Consider the following 26,678-nt stretch of genomic DNA (forward strand, 5'->3'; position numbering starts at 1 on the left):
TACATTTACACAATGGAGTACTACAAAAACAATGACATCGGGAAATTTGCAGGCAAATGGATGGAACTAGAAAAAAAATCATCCGGAGTGAGGTAACCCAGACTTAGAAAGACAAGCATGGCATGCACTCCCTCATAAGTGGATACTAGCTGTAAAGTAAAGGACAACCAGGCTACAATCCACAGCCCCAGAGATGCTAGATAACAGGGAGGGCCTGGGGGGGGGTGCATAGATCTCCCTGGAAAGGGGAAACAGAAGAGACCTCCTGGGAGGACTGGAGGTGGGTGGGCGTGGGAACTTGAGGGATTGTGTTGGGGGTGGGTAGAGGGGGACAGTGCTAGAAGAGATGACTGGAAAGGGGGCTTTACAAAGTCAAGTAGAAGCCTGATGCAAGGGGAACTTCCACGAGTCTCCAAGATGGACCCAGCTGGGCTGCCAGGACATCCCCTGTGATTGGATCGTGAGTACCCCAGTTGTCATCGGACAGCCTTCATCCAGTGACTGATGGAAACAGATTCAGAGACCCACAGCTGAACTGGGCTGCACCTGGGGACTCCTGCTGAGGAGAGGGAGCAGGGATCGAAGGAAATGGGGCAAGGGGTTAAGAACAACACAGGAAAACCCACAGAAACCACTGGCCTGGCTCATAGGAACTCACAGTCTGAACCAACAACCAGGGAGCCTGCATGGGACAGACCTAGGTCCTCTTCATATACGTGAGAGTTGTGTAGCTTGGTCTGTCTGTGGGGCTCCTGGCAATGGGAGCAGGGGTGTCCCTCGTGCTTTGGCTGCTCTTGGGAACCTATTCCTCATGTGGATGCCCTGCCCAGCCTGAATGCAGGGGAGGAGCTTGGTCTTAAGGCTGCTTGCTGAGCCTGCTTTGCTGATGCCCATGGGAGGCCTGGCCCCTTCTGAGTGGATACAGGGGGTGGGGGGTTGAGGGAGAGGAGGGGAAACTGGTTGGAATGTAAAATACATAAACTAATTGAGAAAAGGTAACTAACTAGCTAAAACAAAAGTCACCCTGGACAAGTATATCTTACAATACTATTCCTTGTGACATTTCTCTCTGCTCTTGCAGAGAGGGTAGAACTCCTGTGGAGTATTCTTACCCTGAAAAATAGAAACACAAGCAGGTGGAAGGCACAGCTTACTGATGGAGCACTAGTCCAGTGTGTACCAGGCCCAACACCACCTCCAGGTCATATGCACACACGTGTGTACACACACACACTTATGTGCGCGCACACACACACACACACACACACACACACACACACACATGCACATATACATGCACATATACACACACATATACGCACACACAGGCACACAAAAAAACAAACCAACAAGACCAAAAAAGATGCAAAGGGACTTTCAGAAGCCTGGACATCGTATGTTTATCACTTTGATAGTGGTGATGGTATCACACATCTGACTGAAATTATATACATTAAATGTGTGTAGACTTTTGGTATATGGGTTGATCTTCTAGACCACTCTGTAATTAATGATTTTTTTTTAGTTATATAACAGCCTTCTGTGTTGATGGTCACATTTATGTAAACGATCCCTATTAAGGAAATGAAGTAACTGTGTACAGATCAGGCTGGCCTCAGACCCACCATCTCCCAGCTTCTGCCCCTTAACTGTGGAGATTACAGACATGAGCCGTCATCTCTTGCGGAAGTCAATGTCTCTACATTCAGGAGCTGTCACACGAGTCAACTCTTACTCACTGTGGTTAGTTTTGTTTGGTTGCTTTCAGTTCTCGTTCAGCACGGCCTGGCTACTCTCAGCAGCTGCTTCTCATGCAGAAATCCATTTATGTGTACTGCTGAATTCCCAGGCAGTTAGTATCCCTAACAAGGACCTAACTAGAGTTTTTATTCTAAAGTCACTTCATAAACAACATTCTCAAAGGGGAACTAAGAAGCTCTTGCTCCATGGGTAACACTTTCTCTTTGGGATGACGACAGGGATGTGGAAATAACAGTGACGGTTGCATCACTGTTTGGGATGACGACAGGGATGTGGAGATAACAGTGACGGCTGCATCACATGGCTGTGCCATCACTGACCTGTACAGAAGCATGGTCAAAACAGCAATCTTTTTGTTTGTTTTGGTTTTTCAAGTCAGGGTTTCTCTGTGTAGCTTTGGAGCCTATCCTGGCACTCGTTCTGGAGACCAGGCTGGCCTCGAACTCACAGAGATCCGCCTGCCTCTGCCTCCCTAGTGCTGGGATTAGAGGTGTGCGCCACCAACGCCTGGCAAAGCCCATGCTTTTAACCCATGTAGAAAGTTCCTTCTTGTGGCAACTACACAACACGGATAATGAAACAATTCATCCTCTGGGGCCACTGGGCAGACCAAAGGTAGGACCAGCACACCTGCTACGTGACCTGTGTGATCTTAGACTCTGGCCAGAGCCTGTGACAATGTGGGGCGAGGGGTGTACAGCATGGTGGCCGGAGCATCTCTGGGAGGGACGACTGCCTAGTGTATCCCTGAGTGCTCACCTCCAAAAGCAAGTCAGGGAGATGATAGAGGGCAAGATTTGTCATAGCTGAAGAGAGGAACCCCGTCTGAAGTGTCTCCCGTCACTCTGCAGTCATGGCACAGCTCGGGGCCCAGTCCAGACTCAAGTGCCTGTTAGCATCCACCAAGTCCTCTGGAAGCATAAACTCCTAGCCCCACCCTTTGAAATCTGTGTCATGGAAACTTTCAGAAAAGCAGAGAACTGGTGTTAAGATGTCCATCCACTCATAGCTTCAGCAACTACCAACACTCCACCCACCTTAGTGGATCCATCCGTGCTCGCTCTCTCTCTTTTTTATTCTAGGGAAGAGTTTGATAATGTTATTTTACCCCTAAGCACCTTACCCTGTTTTTAGGATTATCAAACAACAAATATCCAGTGTTTATTGCCAGAAAATCAGCAATGTCATTTTTAATACAGTTGGGGTACAGGATGTTTAATTATAGCAGGGCAGTGATTCCAGTTAAATTAAAAACCTTTATTTTATTTTTTCAAATATAAAATTACTAAATTAAAGTCTTAAAAGAAAATATAACATGGTGAAATTTTTAAATTATTCCCCAACTCACCACAGGGTTTAGGGCTCACCAATCACATACTCCACCATTTTGGCAAAAGGATGAAAAAGTTTTTTTTTTTTTAACAGTTTATAAACCTAATATAGCAAAGACTGTATACATCTCCATATTGCACTTCTTATGTACAAGAATAAAACAGTAAAATCCAATGTGTTTGCATATACCGAGAACAGCACAAGTGGCCACAGTAACAACGTGGAAGTGGGTGTGTCAGAAATGTAGAAATTCAACAGGTGCCTGAATGGAGCAGGAGGCTGTGTTAACAAACGGTATGTACACTGGGTTCTAGTCTTAGCGGAGTGCGTTTGTTAGTGCAGGCCTTTGGTTCTACGTTGCTGGACTAGGCTTAGGCTCACACGCAACTTTGTAAGCTCTCGTGTCTCCAACACAAGGCATGAATATAAAGGCTCTACATCTCCTCGTTCACTAGTACAAAAATTACAATAGTCCATTCCCTTCAGTCATCAAAAACTAGACACAAAAATAGTTCTTGTACTCAACCTGAATGTGACACAGGGAGAAAAAAATATTTTCAAGATTTGTCCAGCTTAGCCCCCAGTCTGTTTCAGTGCAGCTGCAGCTGCTACAAATGTCCTACGACACATTTCCTTTCTTCCTTTACGTCACCTAACACTACATTGTAAAAAGAATAAAACTGAACTGCAGCTTAAGAGTGTCCACATACTCCTGTTAAGAGATGAGGAAAACTAAATATTGCCAGTGCGATTTAAAAAAAATATGCGCACCTTCCCCCGACTCCTATAAAATCTGCTACTAAATATCACAGTCCAGGCTCCCTCTCTCTCCGGTTCCCCATGGCTTCTTCCTGTGCTCGGTCGCACCGGTGATTAGCTCTGGAAGTCATCCTGAGTTTGCACATGACAAAGCATGTCCCTATATGTGGTGGTTCATGAGGTAAAGTCACACAATCGAGGATGAGCTGGTCAACCCTTGAACCACTGTGCTTGTGGGCGTCCCGCTGATGGCATTGAAGATGTGTAGGGAGTTTGGTAGGACGCTTGTCTTCTCCTCCAGGGGGCAGATCTTGAGGCACAGAAAGACAAGGTAATCAAAGTGCAATGATCTGGCAGCCAGCCATTCGGTGCTGAGGTAACACACACAACTTGCCATCCGGCCTCCACTCTGCATAACGGTGCACACAACAGCCAGGCTTGGGCTTTGCCCGTTTGCATAGATGGTTTTAACTTATCTAATAAATGGCCACCTTCTGATTAGGATGGTAAGGAGAACATCAGAAAGAACGTGCTTGGTTTCCTTTATGAATTAACTTGTGGGAAGCCTTCTAGACTCTCCAGGTCTTAGATAACTGGTCTACCTTTCAACTCCATGAGACATGAACTAGTTTTGACCCTTGGAAAGAAACCTTGTAAGTTAATTTGGATCACCTGCTTTTCTCTCCTGTCTCCCTTTCTCAGGTCTTACAGACTTAAGAACCTCTTCATGGCAGTCAAACCAGAAAAGGATCCAGGTGTAGGGTTTCCCTCTAGCCGGGTGCAGGATTTCTCACTAGCAGCATGGACGCTCAGAAGACCCATGCAGAGACTCTTCTGGAAACCACCAAAGCCACCGTGTCAGGTCACAGTTCTTTCTATGCATGGGCTAAAGGGTTTAGTCTTCACAGAGGCTGACACAACAGGAAGTTTAAGGGACAGTAGGCAGCCAACCATGGCAGTTACTGTCTGCTCAATCTAGGAGCTTAATAGGTCCAACCCACAATTCTCTCTACTTCTGTCTTTCCTGGTCCTGAACGCTGGTGCCCACCAGGCACTCCTCTCCAGGAATCTGGAGGTTCCAAGGAAAAGATCACAAGTTTTCTCCAATAGTTCGTTCCCACGAGCCTCCTCCCCTTTGTGCTTAATTACTCACACCTTAGTGATTTAATCATTTCAAATTTTCCCTACATTTAAAAATGTTCAGAACAGAGTTGCTTTCCACTGTACATGCACTATCCAAAGTCCACAGCTGCCCAAACTTGGTCAGAACCTTATGTGATTCAGTTTAGGTCAGACAGTTTTATCAGAAAAAATAAACTTAAAAAACAAAAACAAAAACAAAATGGTATTACCATCCCATCTGAGCATGTGCAGCATGGAGGGGAAAAAAAAGAACAAAGATATTAAAGCTCAAATAATCAAGTTAGCTCTCCACAGTATAATCTGCACGGCCCTAATACAACCCCTGCACTTAGGGCTCAGGAAACACTGCAGAAGAAGGGGTGGGGTCACCATAAGAGCCAGAAGATCAGGGTTTCTGCTGCAGGATGGTGTCTTCTAAGCACGAAAAGGGAGGCCACACCCATATCTCAACAACATGGCTGCCCAAACAAGACCAGAGAAACTGACATTCTGACATGGCTGGGAGGGGGCAGGGACAAGATTCCATCCTTAGGTGAAGAGCTACAGCAATTACTGGCTGCTGAGAAAGAGAGACTCTGTCCTCTTCAGGGACAAGCCCCTGATAAGTTATCTAATCCCAAGCAGGCAGCCCTAAACATACACACATATGAGTAACAACAAATGGACTCTGCGGGTTGGATTTAGAAATTCATATGCATGTATGTTACAAGATAATTAAAGAATAAGAGAGCATGAATTTGGGAAAGTGTGTGTGTGTGTGTGTGTGTGTGTGTGTGTGTGTGTGTAAGAGAGAGAGAGAGAGAGAGAGAGAGAGAGAGAGAGAGAGAGAGCTTAGGAGCTTAATAGGTCCAACCCACAATTCTCTCTACTTCTGTCTTTCCTGGTCCTGAACGCTGGTGCCCACCAGGCACTCCTCTCCAGGAATCTGGAGGTTCCAAGGAAAAGATCACAAGTTTTCTCCAATAGTTCGTTCCCACGAGCCTCCTCCCCTTTGTGCTTAATTACTCACACCTTAGTGAGAGACAGAGAGAGAGAGAGAGAGAGAGAGAGAGAGAGAGAGAGAGGAGAGGAGTTGGGGGATAGGTGTTAACTATTGTATTCATGTATAAAATTCTCAAAAAATAGAAAAAAAAAGCCAGGCATTGGTGGCACACACCTTTAATCCCAGCACTTGGGAGGCAGAGACAGACGGATCTCTGTGAGTTTGAGGTCAGCCTGGTCTCCAGAGTGAGTGCCAGGATAGGCTCCAAAGCTACACAGAGAAACCCTGTCTCGAAAAACCAAAAAAAAAAAAAAAAAAAAACCTTAAAAAATAGAAATCTCCAGTTCTCACTTGATAAGGTAGGTGGACAAAAAGTCTCACTCTCCATTTTGTAAGACTAGAGATAACAACACAAGAGACAGACAGGGCTTGAGACCCAGAAGCTAAGGTGGAGGGAACAGTGACTGGGATTGATGTGCTCGCTGCCCTGGGACATTTGCTTGACACCCTGGCTGGATGTCCCCTCTGACGCCTGCAGGGACAACATGGGGAATTCACATAGGAAGGACAGAAAGCATGACAGATTCAGGAAGGATGGACGCCCTTGAAGACAAGGCTCATGTGTGATCTCCTGGGGTGCCCAGGCCTGCTGGAACAATTCTACTTTTTTTTTTTTTTTAGACTTTTAAGGCGAAAGATAACAAAACGAGGCTGGTCATCCCTGTTCTACCAGAGAAAGCTGTAAGCATGAATGTGGTTTCTCCGCCTTGTTTGGTGGAGGCAGTACAAAGCTTAGGCAATGAGAAGGGTGCTGTCCTCCCCACTTGCTTTAGATGACATATAGGTGCCCATTGCTTGTTTCTCTAGGAAATCTGGGGTTCATGTAGCAGGGTTTGGCATGTTACATGTTTCTTCAGAAATTATAATTCCAGCATACTGGCTGGCTTAATTTACTATTAGGAGTATTTCAGGCCCCACCAAGTTGCCCAGCGCGGTACTTACCTGCTCATGCATGATGCCAGAGAGCTCCTTGGCCATTTCCCTGTAGTTGGCCTTCATCTCTTCCTGGTACTCCAGCTGGTCTTCTTTAATCAGACGCTCGTTTACCACTAGGGCTTGACCACAAGCCTCCACGAATTGCCTGAGTGAGGTCAGAGGGGAGAGAGACATGTAGCAGGACCACACTGGTCTAGCAGGAAGCACCTCCCTTCTGAACCAGAGCAGTGCCGAGGTTTCATTCTGTAACACCCCTCAAACGCCCACTGTTGAGTGGGGTCCCCAACATGGTGCTACTGGAGTTTTGGGACTCAGGACCCTTGCTCAGTGGTTTTGATGTCCTGGCTACTATAGTGTCTTTACTACTCATCCCTCACCACAGGCCTCTCACACACTGTTAGCTCAACCTTTTCTGTTTATAAGTGAATCATCTCAGCTATGTTATAGTAATGGAAAGCTGACCACCACCACAGAGAGATTTGTGATTTCCGTGGTAAAGCTGACCACCACAGAGATGGGTGATTTCCGTGGGAAAGCCGTCCACCACAGAGATGAGTGACATCTGTGGTAAAGCCGTCCACCACAGAGATGAGTGACCTCTGTGGGAAAGCTGTCCACCACTAGAGAGACGAGTGACCTCCGTGAAAGGAACTTGCAGTGTGCTTTACCTGAAGACTTCCTTCAGCAGCTTCACCTTATTGTCAGGGTATCTTTTCGTGTTGGTGTCATCGAGGAAAGCCCGGGCATATGCTAGTGGGCCAGCGTTGACCTGGGGAAAGAAAGAACAAAGGTTTGGCTAGACAAAATATGACCACCACCACTTACTTATGTCAGTTGCCACACACTCTAAATGCTGTTTAACCGAGTCAGTCTTGATCTCCGACTCCCATGTACATAAATGCCAAGGAAAAAAACCATAATTGGAGTTACAATATTATACACCGGTGGATCCCATCACGTAAGCCATCTTTCATTTTATGTAAGGAACCAGTGTAGGGAACGTAAAGACTTGTTCAGGTTTGAGCAACCAACATGCAAAACACCAGAGCCCAGGTCTCCAAACCCATATCAAAGGTCCTTTCAAACAGGGTTTTAGACACTGGAATTTGTGCTACATTGTACTGAACACATCAACCTGTTGTGTTTTTGTGTGTGCACGAATGACTGCGTGTGTGTTCTCTATGTGTGCATCAGAGGTCCACATCAGAGCTCTATTCTCTCTACATTATTGTTATTATTTTGAGACAGATTTTCTTGCTGAACCTGGAGCCCACTGATTAGGCTAGGTTTCCTGGACAGTGACCAGTGACCTTCTTGTCTCTTCCTCCCCCGAGCCGGGATTACAGCTGTGGGTGCAGTGGACATGAACTTAGCTTGCATAGCAAGCATCCTACTGACTGAGCCGTCTTCCCAGCTTCTACAGCCATTGAAACAAAACCAAAACTGAAACATTGTTCATCCCACTGGATGGTACAGGCAGCCACAGGCCAACTGTCTTGCTGACTTAGCTGACTTGTGCTGTAAATCAAAGGTTAGGAACACTCAGCGATGCAGTGAGGGATGCATGAAGCAAGGGGTGGAGAGAGCTCTCAAGGGAAAGCTCTGACTTGTGTGTAGGACTGCAGCAATCTCAGTACTGAGTCAGGTGACTTCACCGCAGCCACGTGGGAAGAGGGAGCGGAAGCCAGTGTCAGCTCGGCGATGGACAGCTAGCTTCCCATGGTGACAGAATGTGGCGACCTCTCTACTAGGCTGTGTGGGAATGAAGCTCACATGAAGACCAACAAAGACTGTCTGGCATGTCACCAGACGCCCCATGTTAAACAGACATGAAGAGGATAGCTGCTGATACTGCGTGAGACAGTACATGAGAAGCCAGAGAGAGCAGTAGCCCCAGGAAACCACTGGGGAACAGAGTTACGGGAATGCCCAAAGGAAGTGAAAGCTAACTTCCTTTGCCCTCAACTTTGTCATCCGGGTGGACCACAGCATGAACATCGTGTCTTCATTTTATCACGGGGTTTACTGCTATGTACGCTGATTGGGCACTTTTATAAAAACTCGAAGGTCACTGTCCAACAGCACACCAAATGCTTTTACACTTAGACAGTTCACCGTGTCAGGCCCCACCCTCTACTGGCCTTAAGATAGAGGCTCCAAGTTCCCAGGTCAAGTTACTGACTGGCTGTTGATACTTAAGCTTTTTAGGACTTGAGGGGGTGGGGGTGACTAGAAATATCTAAAAACACTTCTGTGGTCAATGACATTTGGTAAAATGTTTGCTCAGAACTCCTGATTCTTCATGTGTGCACGTAATGAAACAGTCAAAAACTGATTTCAGAAACCGAGTCCTGGATACAGAACTTACACAATCCAACAAACAGTCTTATAGGAAAGCCTACTACTGTCATGCTTCTGGGGCTTGAGGAGTGTTTTGTCAATCAGGACCCCAACATTCTGCAAGCTACTGAAAAGCCAGGGTGCCGTGAAGAGCGAGCTGTCTCTAGCAGACAGCTTGGTGAAGCCACCATGTTGTAGGCAGGATTGGGGGCCAGTTGAGCCTACTGCTCCCCGTGATAACGAAAGACAAGACACTGGGGAAACTGGGAACTGCGTGGTGAGGCAGGCAGGCGAGAGAGGCCTTGCTGGGGTGAGGGACTGCAGCTTACAAGCTTCAGGGGAACCGCTCTGTCTTCAGGGCGTCTTCAGCTCACCTGAACGCTCACACTGCCCTGCAGTTTGAGCTGCAGTTTGATCATGTCCACTTCGGCTGAGGAGCACAGCTGGCGGAGCTCAGCCACCTTCTTGCTCATTTCATCGATGGCCACCTCAATGGGGTTCAGGTCGGTGTGGTGCTGGTACATGACGGGAATCCGCTTCTTCACATAGGGGAAGCACTGTATGGCTGCAGAGGAAGGAACGGGGCCTAGAGTTACTCCAGTCTGGATGGTCTTTCCCATGCCCGGGGAAAGCAGCCGCCATGCCTACTTTACCGCTAAAAATCTCAGAACTTGCCAGGTCATACGCTAATGCCCTTTGGAGCTGGGACACTCTCTTCCTTTTTAGGACTGTATGCTTAAGATTTCTAGCTTTATATGTATGGATGTTTGGCTTTTATGCATATGTGTTCACGGTGTGTGTGTGCGCGTGCGTGCATGTTTCTGTGTGCTCGAATGTGCGCACGCGCATGCATGAATGTGCTGCCCAGGGAGGCCGGAAGACGGCATCAGATTCCCTGGAACTGGAGTTACAGGTATTGTGAGCTGCCACGTGGGTGCTGGGAACCAAACTCAGGTCTTCTGCAAGACCAGCCAATGCTCTTAACCACTGAGCTCTCTCCAGTCCTTTAGTGACGTAAATAATGATAGGCTGTATCCTAAGGTAAATAGTTAGTTCCTTTAACATGTAAAGTGTGTCTATGAAAAAAATCAAAACTCTTTTATTACTCCTGGCTTCCTTTTTTAAGTGTGTTAACCCTCCCGAGAAATTGTGAGATTCAAATGAGTAGGTTCTAGATGGCTTCTAAAACACAAAACAAGACTGAACAGTTTTGAGATATTATACAGTAGATGAAGTCCAAAAACATAGTGCCATAGGGTATCTTTGAGAAAATTCACTTTCCTCCGGAGAACATCATGATTCACATGACAAATTTGTCTATACCTAAGATATCAATAAAAAAGCATCCTAAGCAAAGCATTTCACAAGCCAGAAATCCACACATGTAGAGAACTACTGTGCCAATGGAAAAGGTGTTTTGAAACGTCCAGTGGTGAGAAATATAAAAATATTTACTATTTCTCACTTTTCCCACTAGTAAAAGGTACTACTGTTTTTATTTTTAATGAGATACCTGACCGTATCAACACCAAACAGCATGACAATGGACAATTAAAAAAAAAAAACCAACAAACTGTAGGGGCTGGAGAAATGGCTCAGCACCTAAGAGCACTTGCTGATCTTGATGTGACCCAAGTTCAAGCTCCCAGCACCTACACAGCTGCTCACAACCACCCACAATTTCAGTTCCATGGGACCTGGGAGCACCCTCTCCTGACCTCCCTAGACACCAAGTACTCAGATACATAAAATAAGTCTAAAACATTTTTGTGTAAACATTGGGCTCTAGTTCAAGTGTTTAGCATTTCTATCTTCTTGCAGGAACACCTGTAATATTCTCAGTTGCTACTAGACCTGTGCACATAACTTTAAGAGTTTATTTTTTAATTGTGTGTATGCATGACGGTACATGTACCATGGCAGGTGTGTACCTCTGTGCACACGTAAGGGAGGGAACAACTCTTGAGACTCAGTTCTCTCCTGCCACCTTGTGGGCTCCAGGGTCAAACTCAGACCATCAAGCCTGCACACAAACACTTCTACTCATGGAGCCATCTTCCAGACCTGTGTGTGTGTGTGTGTGTGTGTGTGTGTGTGTGTGTGTGTGTGTGTGTGACAGGCTCTCACCACCTAGTCCTGGTTGTTCTAGAACTCACAATGTAGATGAGGCTGTCCTTGAACTCACAGAGATCCACCTGCCTCTACCTCATGAGCGCTGAGATAAAAGACGAGCACCACCATGCCTGGCTAACTAGCAAAAGATGAGAGAAGTTATGTTTGAATTCCTTAGTAAATGGCTAGGGATAGTTATTCAGAAAGGCTACCATGCAACAGGAACAGGGCTAGTCCTAGGGCCATGGATGACTAGACTGGGATTTCTTTTGTGTCCTTGTGGGCACAGCGGCTTTTGAGTGGCAACAGTGGGACTGCCAGTCCTCTTTGCACAGAGGTGTCCTCTTAAGTAAGAACTGAGCATTGCTGCATACCGCCAGGGAAAGTGGTACTCTGACCACAGCCGTCCTCACATTTGACTGATGGGCCTCATCAGGATCTTCACTCTCAGTTGTAAGGGCCTCACAACCCATGACGTGTGCCACAGTCATGCTGAGGTAGCAAGCCAGCTCCAAGGCTGGTGTGTAGGTGCCCATGAATCATACCGGTCCTACTCAGGGTTAGGTCCCAACTACTGCTTCTTAGATGGGAACTAGACTTGGAGGGGCCACAGGCAGGCACAGCAGTACCACTCGGAGCAAGCTCCATGTCTGTGCCAGGTCCACTAGGTCGCAGTGCCCTAGTTTCCTGCCGGCTTCACACTGTGTCCTTCGCCTCAGACACCCTGGCTGCAGCCACAGCAGTCCTTTCGTCCCTGGCACACCCAGACACAGACATTCTAGCCGCCCTCATCTCCTTTAAGTCTGGACTCAAATGTCACATTCTCAGTGAGCCCGACCCCATCCACCCCGTTAAACTGTACCCCTCCCCCTCAGGCCTCACATTCCCAACCTCCTTGGCGTCCATCAGTGTGAGTGTGTGTGTGTGTGTGTGTGTGTGTGTGTGTGTGTGTGTGTGTGTGTATGTGTGTGCGTGTGTGTGTGTGTGTGTGTGTGGTGTGTGTGTGTGTGTGTGTGTGTGAGTGTGTGTGTGTGTGTGAGTGTGTGAGTGTGTGTGTGTGATGTGTGTGTGTGAGTGTGTGTATGTGTGTGTGTGTGTGGTGTGTGTGAGTGTGTGTGTGTGTGTGTGTGTGTGAGTGTGTGTGTGTGTGAGTGTGTGTGTGTGTGTGTGTGTATGTGTGTGTGTGTGTGGCATGCTCTCACACCCCCATGCTGACTGCTGTCTTCTCTTGCTGAGATGTGAGCAGCACAAGGCCACTGGCCTCATTTTGGGGACCAAGCCTCACTGAAGCGGGTGTTGCCGTCCCTAGGATTACACGGGAGAACAAAGTGGCCCCAGAAGGTGGACAATCAGGTGAGTTCTGGAACAAACCACTAGGGAGTAACTAAAAAGTGGCCCTGATGTGTGGCCCTGCAGGAAGGCAGAGAATGCATGTGTCAACCTATGGTATGAGAGGGTGAACAGAAGGCGGGCAGCAAACAAATGTTTCTAATCTGAGTGGAGCGGGGTGGGGTGGGGTGGGTGGGTGTGGGTTGGGGGGGTGAGTGTGTGAGAGCTGGAAGACCCGGGAATAGTAACTGGGAAGAAAGGAAAGGCAGGGAAGGCCAAAGGTGAGGTTTGCATGGATACAGTAGAAGGACCGGAAGCCCAGTAACTGGAGGGAAGACTCTGGTGCAAAGTCTCCTGAAGTGCTGCTGTGTTTCTTTAAAGGTTGCCATGGTGCCTGCAAGCTTTCAGCAGCTTTCGCAGAAAAAGAACTTTGCTCCAACTCCGCTCTGTCTAGTTAGTTGTCCCTTCCAGACTTCCAGGCATCTCTCGGCAAGCCCTGCACCTGTTTCTGGTGTGCTTTGTCACACCGTGATCCCTTTTGCTCATCATCAAGCCTAGGACAAATAGTTCATGGCAGGTGGGGTGTAGCCACCCAAGCACATTCTGTCCCTCCTGTCTGTACTTTACAGGATCTGTGCCCAGGGAGAACACCCTGTTGTTAGGAATCAAATCAGTACGCCACCCCAACAAGACTCATGATGAAACAAACGCCCAGCTCAGCAGAGTCTCCCCGGGTGCTGGCCCTTCCTACTTTCTTATCCAGCAGATTTGGGGTGTGGGGTGGGTAGAGCCTGGGAATCTGCAGGTCAAATTCCCAGGGGCGGCTGACCTCGGTGGCTCCAGAAATCCACGAGTTTGTTATCAGTGCACAGATTACACTGGAAGTAGAAACCGCAAGAAGATCTATCATGCAGAAAAGGTTTTCTCAGTTGGTAAGAATCTGCCACGTGAGTGTGCACTAGAGAAACCTCGCGATTGCTGAGAGAGAGGGGGCTCACACTTGTGAGGGCAATGTGGTTCACGTACTGCATGTTTTCCTAAAACAGTGGGGAAGTTAATAAATGCATGCTTTTATGTTTGCTTTAAAACCCTTATACCATTTCTCTCACAGAAACTGTAAAACATTCTGCTCTATTATGATGTATTGTGTTTATTTTTAATAGTTTTACTTGGTGTGTGCGCGTGTGTGTGTCTGCGCACACGCGTGTGTGTCTAAAGGTGAGTGCCTACACGAGCATGTCTGTGACTGAGGCGGATAGAAGAGGGTGTCAGACCCTGTGGAAAGGAGGTTACAGGCAACTGTCGGTAGCCTGCTGTAGGGGCTGGAACTGAACCTTGTGGAGGAGCAGTAAGTGGTCCTTAACTGCAGGGCCATTTCTCTGGCCCCACAGTCTGAGTTTACATTTATTTTAAATTTTTAGGATTTACTTATTTTTATGTGTATGGGTCTTTTGTCTGCACGCATGTCTGTGCATGCCCAGTACCCGAGAGAGAAATGGTTGTCAAATCCCCTTGGTCCCCTGGGACTGCAGTTACAGAGGTTTTTAAGTCACCATGCCGGTGCTGGGAACTGAATCCTGACAGAAAGTGCTTTTAAGCACTGAGCCATCTTGCCGAGCCTTCAGTTTATGTTACCCTCACTCCAGTGAGAGCTGCACTAAGGCTGGCGGGAGGAAGACGCACCTGTCAGGATGGTTCGTCGCTTGCACTGCTCCTCCACGCCGCCCTGCCTCTTCCCAGTCTGGGTGAAGGGCATCTCAAACATGAAACGCCGGATGTTGTGACATCTCTCAAACTCCGTCTTCCTCTCTTGTAACTCCTTTTCATCGAAGAATGGGGTCACATGGGTCACCTGGATGTAAGCAAACTTGGAATCCAGGTCCTTCGGGTTAACCTTGAAACCGATAAGGGACATTGAAGTCAGGTGCCCTTCGTGGGGCTCTTCCTAGTCCAAGACCAGCTTTGTAAACTTTAGTTACAAATCTTCTGAGGAAAAATCTCGGAAGGTTGGAAAAAACCGTAAAAGAACAACCACATATGGACGACCAGGGTCAGCACCGCTACCACCTCACTGTATTTGTTTCAAGAAGATTCGTGTACAATACACACGCATGTAAATAGGCACACAGAAATGTGTGGAGACAGAGCCTGTAAACTGATTTTGTTACCATACAAAGGAATGGGTTTCATCTGAGCATCATCACTCGTGTCAACATACCTTACTACGGGACTGTTATAAATACACACACACACACATGTACACACGCATCACGCATGCACACTTCAAAGTAAATGGTATTCCATCATGACACGCCACCTGGTTTTTCCTAGAAATCAGAACATTTTCCTCTACAAACACAATACACTTCGGTACTTAACAGCAATAATTCTATGCAAAACATCGAACTCCCTCAAAAGTGTCCAGATTGACAAAATCTAACAACCATCACACTTTACATGTAAGTGTCTGTCCGTCCGCCCCTCCCCCCCCCTCCAGCCCTCCTCTCCTTCCCACCTCCTCCACTTCTTTCAGAAGGGTCTCATGCAGCCCAGTGTGGCTTTGAACCCATGATCCTCCTGTGTCCACTTTGTAAGTGATGGGATCATAGAGCAAGTCACCTTACCAGGCTCATTGCTTGGCTCTTGATTAATCTAGAATTCCCCACTATTTCTTTTCCATGACACTGAGTTCTTTGAGGGAACTCTGGTAGTTAGTTACCTTGCCTGGGTCCACCCCTTCCTGCCTTAGTCTGGATTTCTCCATTTTTTTGTTTGTTTTAAAAACTACTTTTATGTACTTGGCCAGAAAAGAAGCTTATTTTAAGAATAAGGATCAAATGTTAGGCCCTAAATTATCATTAATCAGTTGTCAGATCAAATGAGACTCCAATAGCTGCAGATGAACTCATTTAATACAAGTGCAGATTAACCTAATTTACAGTTAGGTTTCCTTTCTGATTGACCCAGCACATGGGTGCTTTCGCAACCAGACTGTGAACTGGTTGGTCCTCTGGTGTCTGACACACGATGGAAAATTAAACAGCCATGTTCCACAGGGAGACAAAAGTTGATTTACATTAGCGAAGCAAATCAATTTTGCACATTCTAATTGTATTTAACCTAGAGCAATAAAATGGCCACAGAAGAAATGGCTTGCAGAGTGCTTGGGGAAGGCAGACGAGATGCATAGAGAAAAGGAGGAAAAGTTAGCCTGACAGTGCCAAGTATAGAAGGTAAAACAAAAACAAGTCCATGGAACTCTCCTGGATTTCAGAAAAAGCCACTTGGACGATCATAACCGTTCTTCTCATGTGTTTATCTGCATGTGTGTCTGCACATGTGTCTACAGGTGCGTTTGTGCCATGGTGCATGCATGTAGAGGTCAGAGAACAATGCTCAGGAGTTGGTTCTCTCCAGCCACCTTGTAGAATCTAAGAAATGAACTCTGAGGCCTGTGTGCAAGCTCCTCCACAGGTCCCTGGCTAAGGGAAGGTGCAGCAAGGAACAGAACCGTGGAGCCACCTGGGACAGAACCCGGGAGCTGAGCTCTTCGTGAGTTAATTATGTGGTAAAAGAGGATACTTTTGCTTCTGGGTTTTGTTTTGTTTTGTTTTCTTTTTGGAGACAAGGTCTCACTACTCAGGCTGGTTTGAAAGTTGTGATCCTCCTGCCTCAGCTTCCAGAGTTCCGGGAATATAGTCATGTGCCCCCGTCCCAGCTAACTGAGGATCCTTAAACAACGCAATGGAGATTTCCTCAGTGTTAAGCATGTCTTGGAAGCACAGACAGGCAATTACATGGGGAAGAAAACACCATTTGTCACTCAAGGACAACTCTCCAAACCCCTCCCCGCTTTGCTTTTCATGTTTGTGAGTACGTACTCCATACAGCCAATCGCATATAATTTAAAAATTGCTAGGTGGCTCACGAGACGGCAGTCGTACCTTGCCAGAATCCTGTATCATTTTGACGTTTTCAGAGCCGAATTTATCTGAGTAAAGCTTAAGGAGTCTCTGGGAAATTTCCGACAGAGGAGTTAGTTTGGGTTCTTTGTAGATATATTCCTTCCCGTCTTCATCTTCAAAGAAACCCTACGAGGAAAAGCACAATTAGAGGTGCCCCCAAGTGTGCCCGGGGCTTACTACAACAGCGAAAAATAAGAACAACAACAACAACAAAAGCAATGGAAAAAATGATTCCAAAACAAAACCCCAGTTAAACAGGCCATTCAAAAAGGAAGGAAAGGTTTCTAAGGTGGAGTCAAGGTGCAAACAGAGGAGGAAACACAAAGGTGCAAAAGGATGCAAGTCACTAGAGTGTACAATGAAGCAGTTGGGGACCGCACTCTCTCAGTGGGGTGCAATGGGAGTCAAGCCTGTTTCACATTCCCAGGGGGTAGGACACACGGAGAAAAGACCAGCATGACAGCCAGGGACACACATCAGGCCTGGAGTAGGTTGAGCAAGAAGTCTGAATGAATTCAGCAGTGTTTTACTGCTGAGACACCAAAGGCCAATAGCACTGGATTAGGAAGTGTTTCCATGGAAACCAGCCGTGAGTGGCATAGCACCAGTCACGTGTGGCCACGCATTTAAAATTGTATGGGAAGTGAAAAAGGTTGAAAATTAAGATGTCCAGATTTCGGGTTAATATTTGGAATTAGTGTTCAAAAAGTTTCTTATCTAAAGTAAAAGGAGATTAAAGAAAAAAAAAAGTATGTTGGGGGGAAAACCAGGCTAACAGGAAACAAACAAACAATGAAAAACCCACACCAAACTGGGAGTTTAGAGGCGGTCACTTCTCTGACGGTACTTGCTTTAGAAGCATTTACTGTAATTACCTCCACATCTGTTTCACTGTCTGTAAACTGGTATTGCTATAAAGTTACAAAAGACAATAACAGAATAAATTGAAGGTTATAAAGTGCTCATAGGAAAAAAATCACACACCCTAAATAAATGGACGATAATCTATTCCATTTAATAATGTTAGAGCCTGAAGGTTAAAGCTTGTTTACATAACCCCCCTCTGACAGGGCTGCCCAAGTATTACGATAACTACACTTGCGCAGATAGTATATAAAATACAGAGATGCACAGGCACAAAGGAGGTCTTAATTTTGGTTTAAGACATGCAACACAGATGTGTAAGGAAACCGATGACTTCTGTAAATGGAATAAAATGTTAATTTTTTTTGAGTTTGAAATGACTAGTTGGTATACATATACAACTTGAAAAGGAAACTTGCAAACCACATGGGAGAATGAAAAATGACGCTGGGAATGCCTGACGGGGCAGAACTTACCGCTGCCTTAAGAAAGTAATGAAGGAAAGACAGGAAGGAAGAAAAAGAGAAGTAGAGAGTTTACTATAGAGGAAGATAAGAACCATAGTACATACGACAAATTCGTCACATTAATTATCATTTACAGAACGGAGAATTCCCAACGTATCACTTTAGTAGAAGGAAGATAAAGAACTCGGGACGGCCTACAGAGTAGCCAGAAGGCTCACCTGTCCAAAGAAGGCCACCCGGAAGTAGGTCCCCAGGAGCCTGCGGCCCGAGTGCATGACCTCAGTCACTTTGCTGTAGGCCCGGTGTAATGTGTCATACAGATGGGCTAGTCTCTGGAAAGCAAAAGACAACACATTTCTTCCTATTTGCAAGTAGCAGAACAAAATTCCAAACAATAAATGTGATGAGGTACCTGCAAATACCTGAAAAAAGTCACTGTATGTTTGTGTGTGAGGGGGTCCGGGCTGTGCACGTGTGTGCATGCATGAAGCCAGAGGACAAGCTTGGGTGGCGTTCCTCATTGGCTATGCTGGGTGGCCAGTGGCCCCTACGCGGCGGTCCCTTGTCTCCGTCTCTCCAGTCCTGGGATTCTAAGCATGGGCCACCACACCTGGCTTTTTAATATTGAACTCATGTCCTAGGGCTTTCAAGCAACCACTTTACTGACTGGCCTGTCACTTCAGTCCCAAGAATAGATCTTGAGTGTATCACTCTCAGTGGCCCATTTCTGGACGGCAGCCTTTTCTATCTAAAATGGGTGCTACGATCCCCCATTGTTGGTCTATTTCCAAACTGACATGAGACAGTGGAGGAAGTCCTCTGTCACGCTGGCTCTGCCCTTCATGCTCTATTTGATTGGCTGGGGCAATGCTGACTTCTGAACCCTGGAAGGCGGGACAGCTACCGTCCCTGGTGCAGAAGTGAGGAAGAGTTTCGGGAAAAGAGCCCCCGGAAATCATACAATTCTGTCTTAGGAAAACTGTTCCAAAGTTTCAGTGGTGGGATGGGACCCTTGCAGTTCAAGACATGGGTGTGTGTGTATAGGCAGGGGCCGGGATTTGTCGTCTGAAGATAGTGACTGGTTACTGCCTTGACGTAATGTGGGGAATCTGAAACCACTGGGCATCACTGGACCAAGGCCTCCTGGCTCTCTCTGCCTGAGGTCCAGGGCATGTCAAACAGGAGAAAAGACAGGGTGATACCTCAAAATCCCTCCGCTTTTCATAAATGGGGATGATGAGTTTATAGATGTCAGCGATCAGCTCGTAGCGCTCGGCCTTCCAAAGTCCATCTGCACACTGCTCCAGCAGTTCCATCAGGACGTCCTGATCAAAGAGGAAGGGCAGGGCCAGGAGAGGTTACAGAGAATCTGTCCTTGCGTTCCTCCTGGAATGCGCAACCCAAAGGCTGCTGGCAGTGCAGTTTACAATACACATTTTTTTTTGAGCAATAATTCCATGACTGTAACAACTCACTACCAAGTTCCTCAAGTGCTGTTTTCTCCCCCCAAATCATGTTTACAGGCAAAAACTAAAAAGGTATAACAGCTGGGCTGAGGGGTGGCACAGGAGTTATGGGCACTGACTGCTCTCGAAAAGAACCCCGGTTTGGTTCTCAGCGCTCACAAAAGTCTGTAACTCCAGCTCCAGGGAATCTGCCACCTTCCTGTGGGCACTGCAATCGTGATTCACATACATACACAGAGACAAAACACTTTACAAGGTATAGAAAACTGACTCTGGTCGACTCTCAGCTCTAGTTTATTAGCCCCTCCTTTTAGAAACATAACTTTGAAATTTCCTCCCTGATGAACAGTCACTGACAACGATGAGACATGGAGTGTTACTAAGCATGACTTCTTCAACTGCAACCAAACGTCTTGAAGTTATCCAGGGATGGTGCATATGGGGGACATAGGCCTGTTTCGCCACCATCCATCCCTCTTTCCCTCGGCAATTTCTTTCTATTGATGTTTGCACCGTCCTCTGCTTTCGGTGGATCTCTTGAGCTTGGGAGGAAACACTGTTTATGGCTTACCTATACTAATGATCATCAACAATTTTCTTAGCTATGGCTGCTGGTTCATCATGGCTCCATGATGGGTCAAGTTTAAGGTTCCCAATCTAGAATGCTGGGATGGGAATGGCAGATCTAAGGGGCAGCCTGGAGCTGACTGGGGCTAGCATTCATCTCAAGGCCCTGGAGAGGACTAAAGAGCCTACTTCTGCTCCAGCCAAGAGGCTGAATAACCAATAGCTTTGTTAAGGGCTTGAATTTAATATGGTAAACATATCTGTCTCGTCTCTGACTCTGGAACTGGAAGGCAGGCTCTGTCTTGTTTTGAGACAGCTCATGTATTCCAGGCTGGACTCCCCTGGTTTATAACGTGTGGAAGATTGAACGCAGGGTTTCACACATGCCAGGTGAGCACTCTACCAATGGAGTCACATTCCTGACCCCATGTGATTCCCCTCCCTCAACACCTCAGTTTTGATTAGTTCTTCCAGAATTTCAGATGTTCTCTATTTAAGGCTAATGTTCATCACAGGTCCAATGCCCCTGGTTAAAAGAGCCAAAGAAAATATCATTTTAAACCAATCAGGCTGTCAGATGACACTGTGTAATCAGGCCCGTTTAACTCATGTCATGTTTATGACACATCCATCATAAAATTGTCATAAAAAGGTATGACAGTTGTCTCCAGCTTTACTGTTGCTCTCATTAAAGCCAGATGTACCCAGTAACCGCCACAACAGCACGAAGAGCGCAGAGGATTCTCCAGCACCATCTCTTCTCCTTTGCATTTATGTTACAAAGATGTCTACCTTGCTTTTATTCCTAGTCTTTTCTAATGGACAGTCCAGCACACTAAACATGCTAAATGATTCTTCATGTTCCTCTGCTTGTAAAGAGCTGAAAGGGAAAGCATAAAATACAGCTTGTATGATCTCACAGCCAAACAGGTACGCTTACGGCACTGTAAAATACACGGAGTGATTTTCAGTTCTCCCGTCACTGGTGTTTGGGCAGAGATCACTAAGGATTGATCACAATGCTGTGCACTCTGTAAGACCTGCATGTTTAATTCAGCTTCTCACACTTGAATCATTTCTTTTTACTTTGTATTAGTTTTGCTTAAAAAAAAAATCTTTTTTTCCCCCTCAGGGCGCAGACTATTCTACAGTACCTGACATACACAGCCAGTAACCACGGGGCTCTTAGAAGCAGGTCTGTATTCTTCTCAGTGATGTTTAGCAATACGGGGTGTCGGTAACTCTGCTGTGTGTGGGAGAGGTGTTGATGAGATTTATCAAAGCCTTATATATCTCACAAATCTTAGGCCAGGCTCACTGCTAGGCCTCAAATCCGGAACAAATGGCTAACTGAGGTGTCCACTAACACATTGAAGTGGACACTGGACCCCAGGTTCTCCCTGCATCTCTCAGTCTCTACCTGTCACAGGGCCCTCCTGGATTACCCTGCCTTTCCCTCAGCTGCCCCTATATAATCCAGCCATTTTGGCTATGCCAGTCTCTTGGCCCAAGCTGCCCCTCTTGGTCAGCAGCTCCTCTCCCCTCCCCTGTGTCTTCATATGGCTCAGTCTGGTCTCATACGTGTCATCCTCCTGCTACCTTGGAACCACAGAGGCTGCTGAAGGAGCCAAGGAAACCCAGTTTCCCAGGAGGATGGTATTTTGATGATGAAAATGGTCAACAACATGAAACTTCATTTTCAAACTATTCTACAGCACAGTCATCTGGTCCCTTGGATTCTAACTTCTAGATCTATGACAAATGTAAATACATTTGTAATTACATATGTGATACACACATGTAAAGTACAGTTGCCATGGTCACACCATGGACAGATATATAATAATGGCACACTATTTACTGTGGATCAGCTAAACAAACAGTAGATAACTTTAACCCCATGCCTTAGCAATTACAGTATAATAAAAATCTGAAGTAAATCATTCGTTTGTTTTTGTCAGGTCCAAAGGAAACTCCAAGTTCCCAAAGTCCAAAAGGCAGCCCATAGATCCAGAAATGGGTTCAACCTGGATTGAGGATTTCTGACAGTTAGAAAAAAGCAAGCATTCCTCAGGAACTGGTGAAACCAATCGCCCTCCACCAAAGGAGTCATTTCCTTACCTCTGGCAGCAGGTACTCATGGCTGCCTGTGGTTGCAAATCACAGTGCCTGTTACACATTTCCAAGGCTCCCTCCAGGAACCCCTCCTTTCAGGTACACATCTCTTCTCTTTATAAGGCAGGCAAGGTTTTCCCCGCCACTGCCTTCTCACTATACTCTCTCTGAAATAAGTCTCCAGCTATGCTGTTATTCACTCTCTTCTTCTTCTTTTTTTTTTTTTTTTTTTTTGGAGGGGGTGGTCTCAAGACAGGGTTTCTCTGTGGCTTTGGAGGCTGTCCTGGAACTAGCTCTTGTAGACGAGGCTGGTCTTGAACTCACAGAGATCCACCTGCCTCTCTTTAATCCCAGTACTGGGATTAAAGGCATGTGCCACCACGTGTGCCCAGCCCAATTTGCTTCTCTCTGCCCTGTATTCTTTCAGATGCCTTTGGCTGCCCTCTCTTTCTCTGTCTCTCTCTGTGTCTGTCTGTCTCTCTCCCTCTCTCTCAGTAAAACCTTCCCACACTGTGGTAGAATATCATTTTAAGGTGTATGGCTTTTGTTTGGTTCCTCAATTACTTAAGAGAGCAGGCTGAGCAAGCCAGGAGAGCAGCACTCCTCCAAGGCTACTGCTTTGAATTCCCTCTGTGAAGGGCCATGGCCTGGAAGCATAAGCTCAAATAGACCCCTTTCTCCCCAAGTTGCCTTTGGTCACAGTGTTTTATCACAGCAATAAAAGGCTAAAAGGGCATGTGAAGAACTAGCACACAGCCAGAGCATCGGCACCAGGGCATCCAGATAGGGGCAGGGGAAGTGGGTGGGATTAAACCCACACTGACAGTGGCGTACTCAGTTTTTTGCATAAAGAATGGAATCAGGGGCTGGAGAGATGGCTCAGAGGTTAAGAGCACCGACTGTTCTTCCAAGGGTCCTGAGTTCAATTCCCAGCAACCACATGGTGGCTCACAACCTTCTGTAATGAGATCTGGTGCCCTCTGCTGGCGTGCAGATGTCATGGAAGCAGAATGTTGTATACGTAATAAATAAAATCTTTTTAAAAAAAGAATGGAATCAGTAATTTAGTGAAGATGACTTCCTTAAAAGATATATCTTTTAAAGTGATTTACATGTGTCTGCTTGTCTGTAGGTGTACCGTGTGCATGTAGGGCAAAAGAGGACATCAAATCCCCTGGAACTAGAGTTAAAGGCAGTGTGAGCCACTATGTGGGTGGTGGGAATAGAACATGGGTCCTCTGGGAGATCAGCGAGTGCTTTTAACCACCGAGTCATCCCTCCAATCCCAAGTGTATAAGCCATGAAAACACAGACAGTGTATTAACTCTTACAGCAGACACAGACACAGTGCCATGAGAGGAAAGTGACTTTAAAAGGAGGCTGCCTCAGGTACACATCAAACAACCCTAGATTTTGCCACTTCATAAATACATACTAAAGAGAGGGGTGCATATTCCTTGTGTCAAGCAGACAATTAAGACTCAAATATACTTTTACTCTGGCTTAGTCAACCTAGAAACAGGAAGAGGTTCAAAAATACAGCCTGGATTCGGATAGTATATGTTGGTCTATGGTATATATGTATACATAGTAGGTAAGTTCATTAGGGGAAAATCTGCTATGTTCAACCAGGGAGATTCCCCAGAATGGGTGAGAATGGCAAAGTTGGATAAAACAAACAGAGATCAGTGAATGACAAGAAATATCATCACCAAAACACATGGACTATTATCACAAATTAGGAAAGAATATGCCAGGCGCTTATATATTCTACTGAAAACTGTTATCGCCTTTTCTTGGTCAGGAGGCATTCATTATCTCTAACCTGTCAACCCAAATCTATTTCTTACCATAAAGAAATAATGATATATGCTAGGAAAAGCAGAATTAGCATAGGTTTTCTCAATAACAAACTGAAAAGCAAACAAAACAAACCTAGGGGCTGGAGAGACAGCTCAGTGCTTAAGAACACTGACTGCTCTTCCAAAGGGCCTGGGCTTTATAATTTCTAGCCCAGGGTATCTGACAGGTATGTGTGTGGTGAGCGCGCACGCGCGCACGCATACACACACACACACACACACACACACACACACACACACACACACAGGTGAAATACCTCAGACATAATAATACGTTAAAAACTCTAAACCTTTTCCTCATGTCATCAAATCATTGAATTTAGTGTGATCTGTGTATTATTGAACATCAGGGCACCTGTGGTAAACTAAACTAATGTTAATCCTAAACTTAGACAATTACAGCTGCTTCATGAAGTGAGAAGGCTTTGGATGAAAATAAGAGGCAGTGCTCACAGACAGTTAAGTTTAATAGCCCATGTGTGTCAATATAAAATTATAGAAGTCATAAAACTAAGACATACTAACTAAACACTGGAGCGTATAAGTGAAATTCCAAGCAGAAACTCTATTTACCTTGAGTCAGCAACCACTGTCCCTGGAAACCAGAAGGAAACCATGCAATGGGCAGACCGTGATTACCCTGAACGGTGGTCATGCAGAATGCCTGATGGGTTTCCCACCTTGGACAAACAGACGCTAAGCTACTTCCTATAATCACTGATATGCATAGAAACTGGCTGGGGAGGGCCTGTGTGGACTCTGCGCATCCATAAAGCACACATTTTATGATACTAGATGAGGCTTAAAAAATCTCAATGCATGAAATCCATATGCCATCAAGGAAGCTTCAAAGCATGCAATCAGCCAACTTAGTTTTTGAGATGTTGTACCAACATCATTGAGGGTACCAAACACCTGTCTGTGGACATGGCACACCGATCACCCGTGTGTACCCACACATGGCTGCATTGCATATGCACTACAATTAATTCCCACACGAGAAAGTGTTTGTGTGGGGTACTTAACGTTTTCCACAAATGTGTCGCTTGTTCCATCTTAGGATGAAACCAACACAATCAATTAAAACAAAGGCACACTCGCGGTGTGTCTGGCGCCCACTGTTTGAGCACAAATGAGTCTGCGTTGGCTCAGACAATGATAGTCATCATTGCACCCCTCACATTGCCACTGTCACTGTTTCTCAGGATGCAGTTGTTGGAATTCTAACATGGAGTTGTTACAATACTGATCCCAGGGCCTGGAGACACAGCTCCTGGACACATGCACTTCTGACCTTCCAAAGGATCCACATTTGGTTCCCTGCACCCAAGCCTGCCAGCACCCGTGTAACTCCAGCTACAGGGCACCCAGCATTCTCTCTGGTGTACCCAAATGCACAAATAATTTTTTTAAATTCTGAATAAAAAGTACCAATCGCGTCTCTCACATACTTAACTGAATCTGGGGATGAAGGGTCAAGAGAACATCACCTAGATTAATATCCTAGATTATTATCACAGGAATCCAAGTAACCCCTGAGCACAGGGAAGTCTGGGGGATACTGCATTAAGTGAAAGCCTTCAAGGCAGGTTCCTTACTTACACTGTCCCCTTGGCTAGCACAGGACACATACAGTTAGTCCGTGGATGAATCAACAAGTCAATATAGAAATTCCCAGCACACAGGGACTGACCACTTCCAATTATGATTCTTGGGGACTGTGAATTGGGTGTCCTTCAACGGGAAGAAGACGTCTGAAGCTAGGGCAGGGACTCTGTCTTGCCTCTCTATGTGTCTCTAGCATGCAACTCACTGCCAAGGAGGCCTCCCACTCATTTCAGATGAAGACTGTACTGGTGCCAGCCAAGGACAGAACAACCCCACGAGTTCCACTGGCCAAGTTCCCTTCTTGTGACCAGTGCCGTCTGAGAGAACCACTGTATTGGTGAGGGACCACAAGCAAACCGGATTGTTCCGGAACACTCCCAGTTAAGGAAAAGGAAGTTAGATGGGGTTACAGTTGCCAAAGATAGGATGAGACATAAACCACCGACTCTTCTGCTGACTTCTCTGTCTTCCGAGACATCCTATGGACCTGAACGCTTTATTTGCTACTGGCAGCTGTTTCAGAATAGAAATGATTTTTGTCTCAAGGAAGCCAGAGGCTTGCTGGGTTGAGTCCATACAGTATTCCCTGTACGCAACAGTGACTCTGCACAGGTGGGATTCATTTGTTGTGGGATATTTGTACACTGTGTGAAGGTGTATTGCTGTGATTGGTGTAACAAAAAGCTGTAAGGCCCATAGTTAGACAGAAGGTGTAGGTGAGACTTCCAGGCAGAGGAAGGAGGAGGAGGAGGAACCTAGGTGTGCGTGTGGATTATGTGGGAGATGCCAGGAAACATGGCGAGGGAATGCCACATGACAGAACGTAGATTAATAGAAATGTTTCTTAGGAGCAAGCCTGAGCCATAGGCCGAGCTTTCATAATTTAATAAGAAGCCTCCATGTCATCATTTGGGAGCTGGCTGGAGGAACAGAAAAAGACTCCTGACATTTGGCACCCAATGTGTAGTGTGTACGCAGAGCCCCTTGCTTGCAGTATAGAGTTGTGCAGC

General features: G+C 46.1%; 1 protein-coding gene across 14 annotated transcripts in view; it reads right to left on the reverse strand.

The window, feature by feature from the left end:
* Positions 1 to 2,921: 2,921 nt before the first annotated feature.
* Dock9 (dedicator of cytokinesis 9) overlaps positions 2,922 to 26,678 on the reverse strand; it is a 253,751-nt gene continuing 229,994 nt past the window's right edge. For 7 of the 14 annotated variants that reach the window (XM_027389665.2, XM_027389660.2, XM_027389664.2 and 4 more), the window contains 8 exons: positions 19,253 to 19,375; positions 18,269 to 18,382; positions 16,699 to 16,845; positions 14,438 to 14,648; positions 9,688 to 9,878; positions 7,642 to 7,742; positions 6,980 to 7,118; positions 2,922 to 4,162 (listed from right to left, as the gene is read on the reverse strand). In XM_027389665.2, the coding sequence (XP_027245466.1) occupies positions 4,040 to 4,162; positions 6,980 to 7,118; positions 7,642 to 7,742; positions 9,688 to 9,878; positions 14,438 to 14,648; positions 16,699 to 16,845; positions 18,269 to 18,382; positions 19,253 to 19,375 (1,149 nt within the window). In that variant the 3' untranslated portion in view covers positions 2,922 to 4,039. Of the gene's footprint in view, positions 4,163 to 6,979; positions 7,121 to 7,641; positions 7,743 to 9,687; positions 9,879 to 14,437; positions 14,649 to 16,698; positions 16,846 to 18,268; positions 18,383 to 19,252; positions 19,376 to 26,678 lie in introns of those variants that run through there. The other 7 variants (XM_027389671.2, XM_027389670.2, XM_027389666.2 and 4 more) reach the window with 2 other exon arrangements.

This window comes from Cricetulus griseus (assembly GCF_003668045.3).
Source record: "Cricetulus griseus strain 17A/GY chromosome 1 unlocalized genomic scaffold, alternate assembly CriGri-PICRH-1.0 chr1_1, whole genome shotgun sequence".
Taxonomy (NCBI): Eukaryota; Metazoa; Chordata; class Mammalia; order Rodentia; family Cricetidae; genus Cricetulus; species Cricetulus griseus.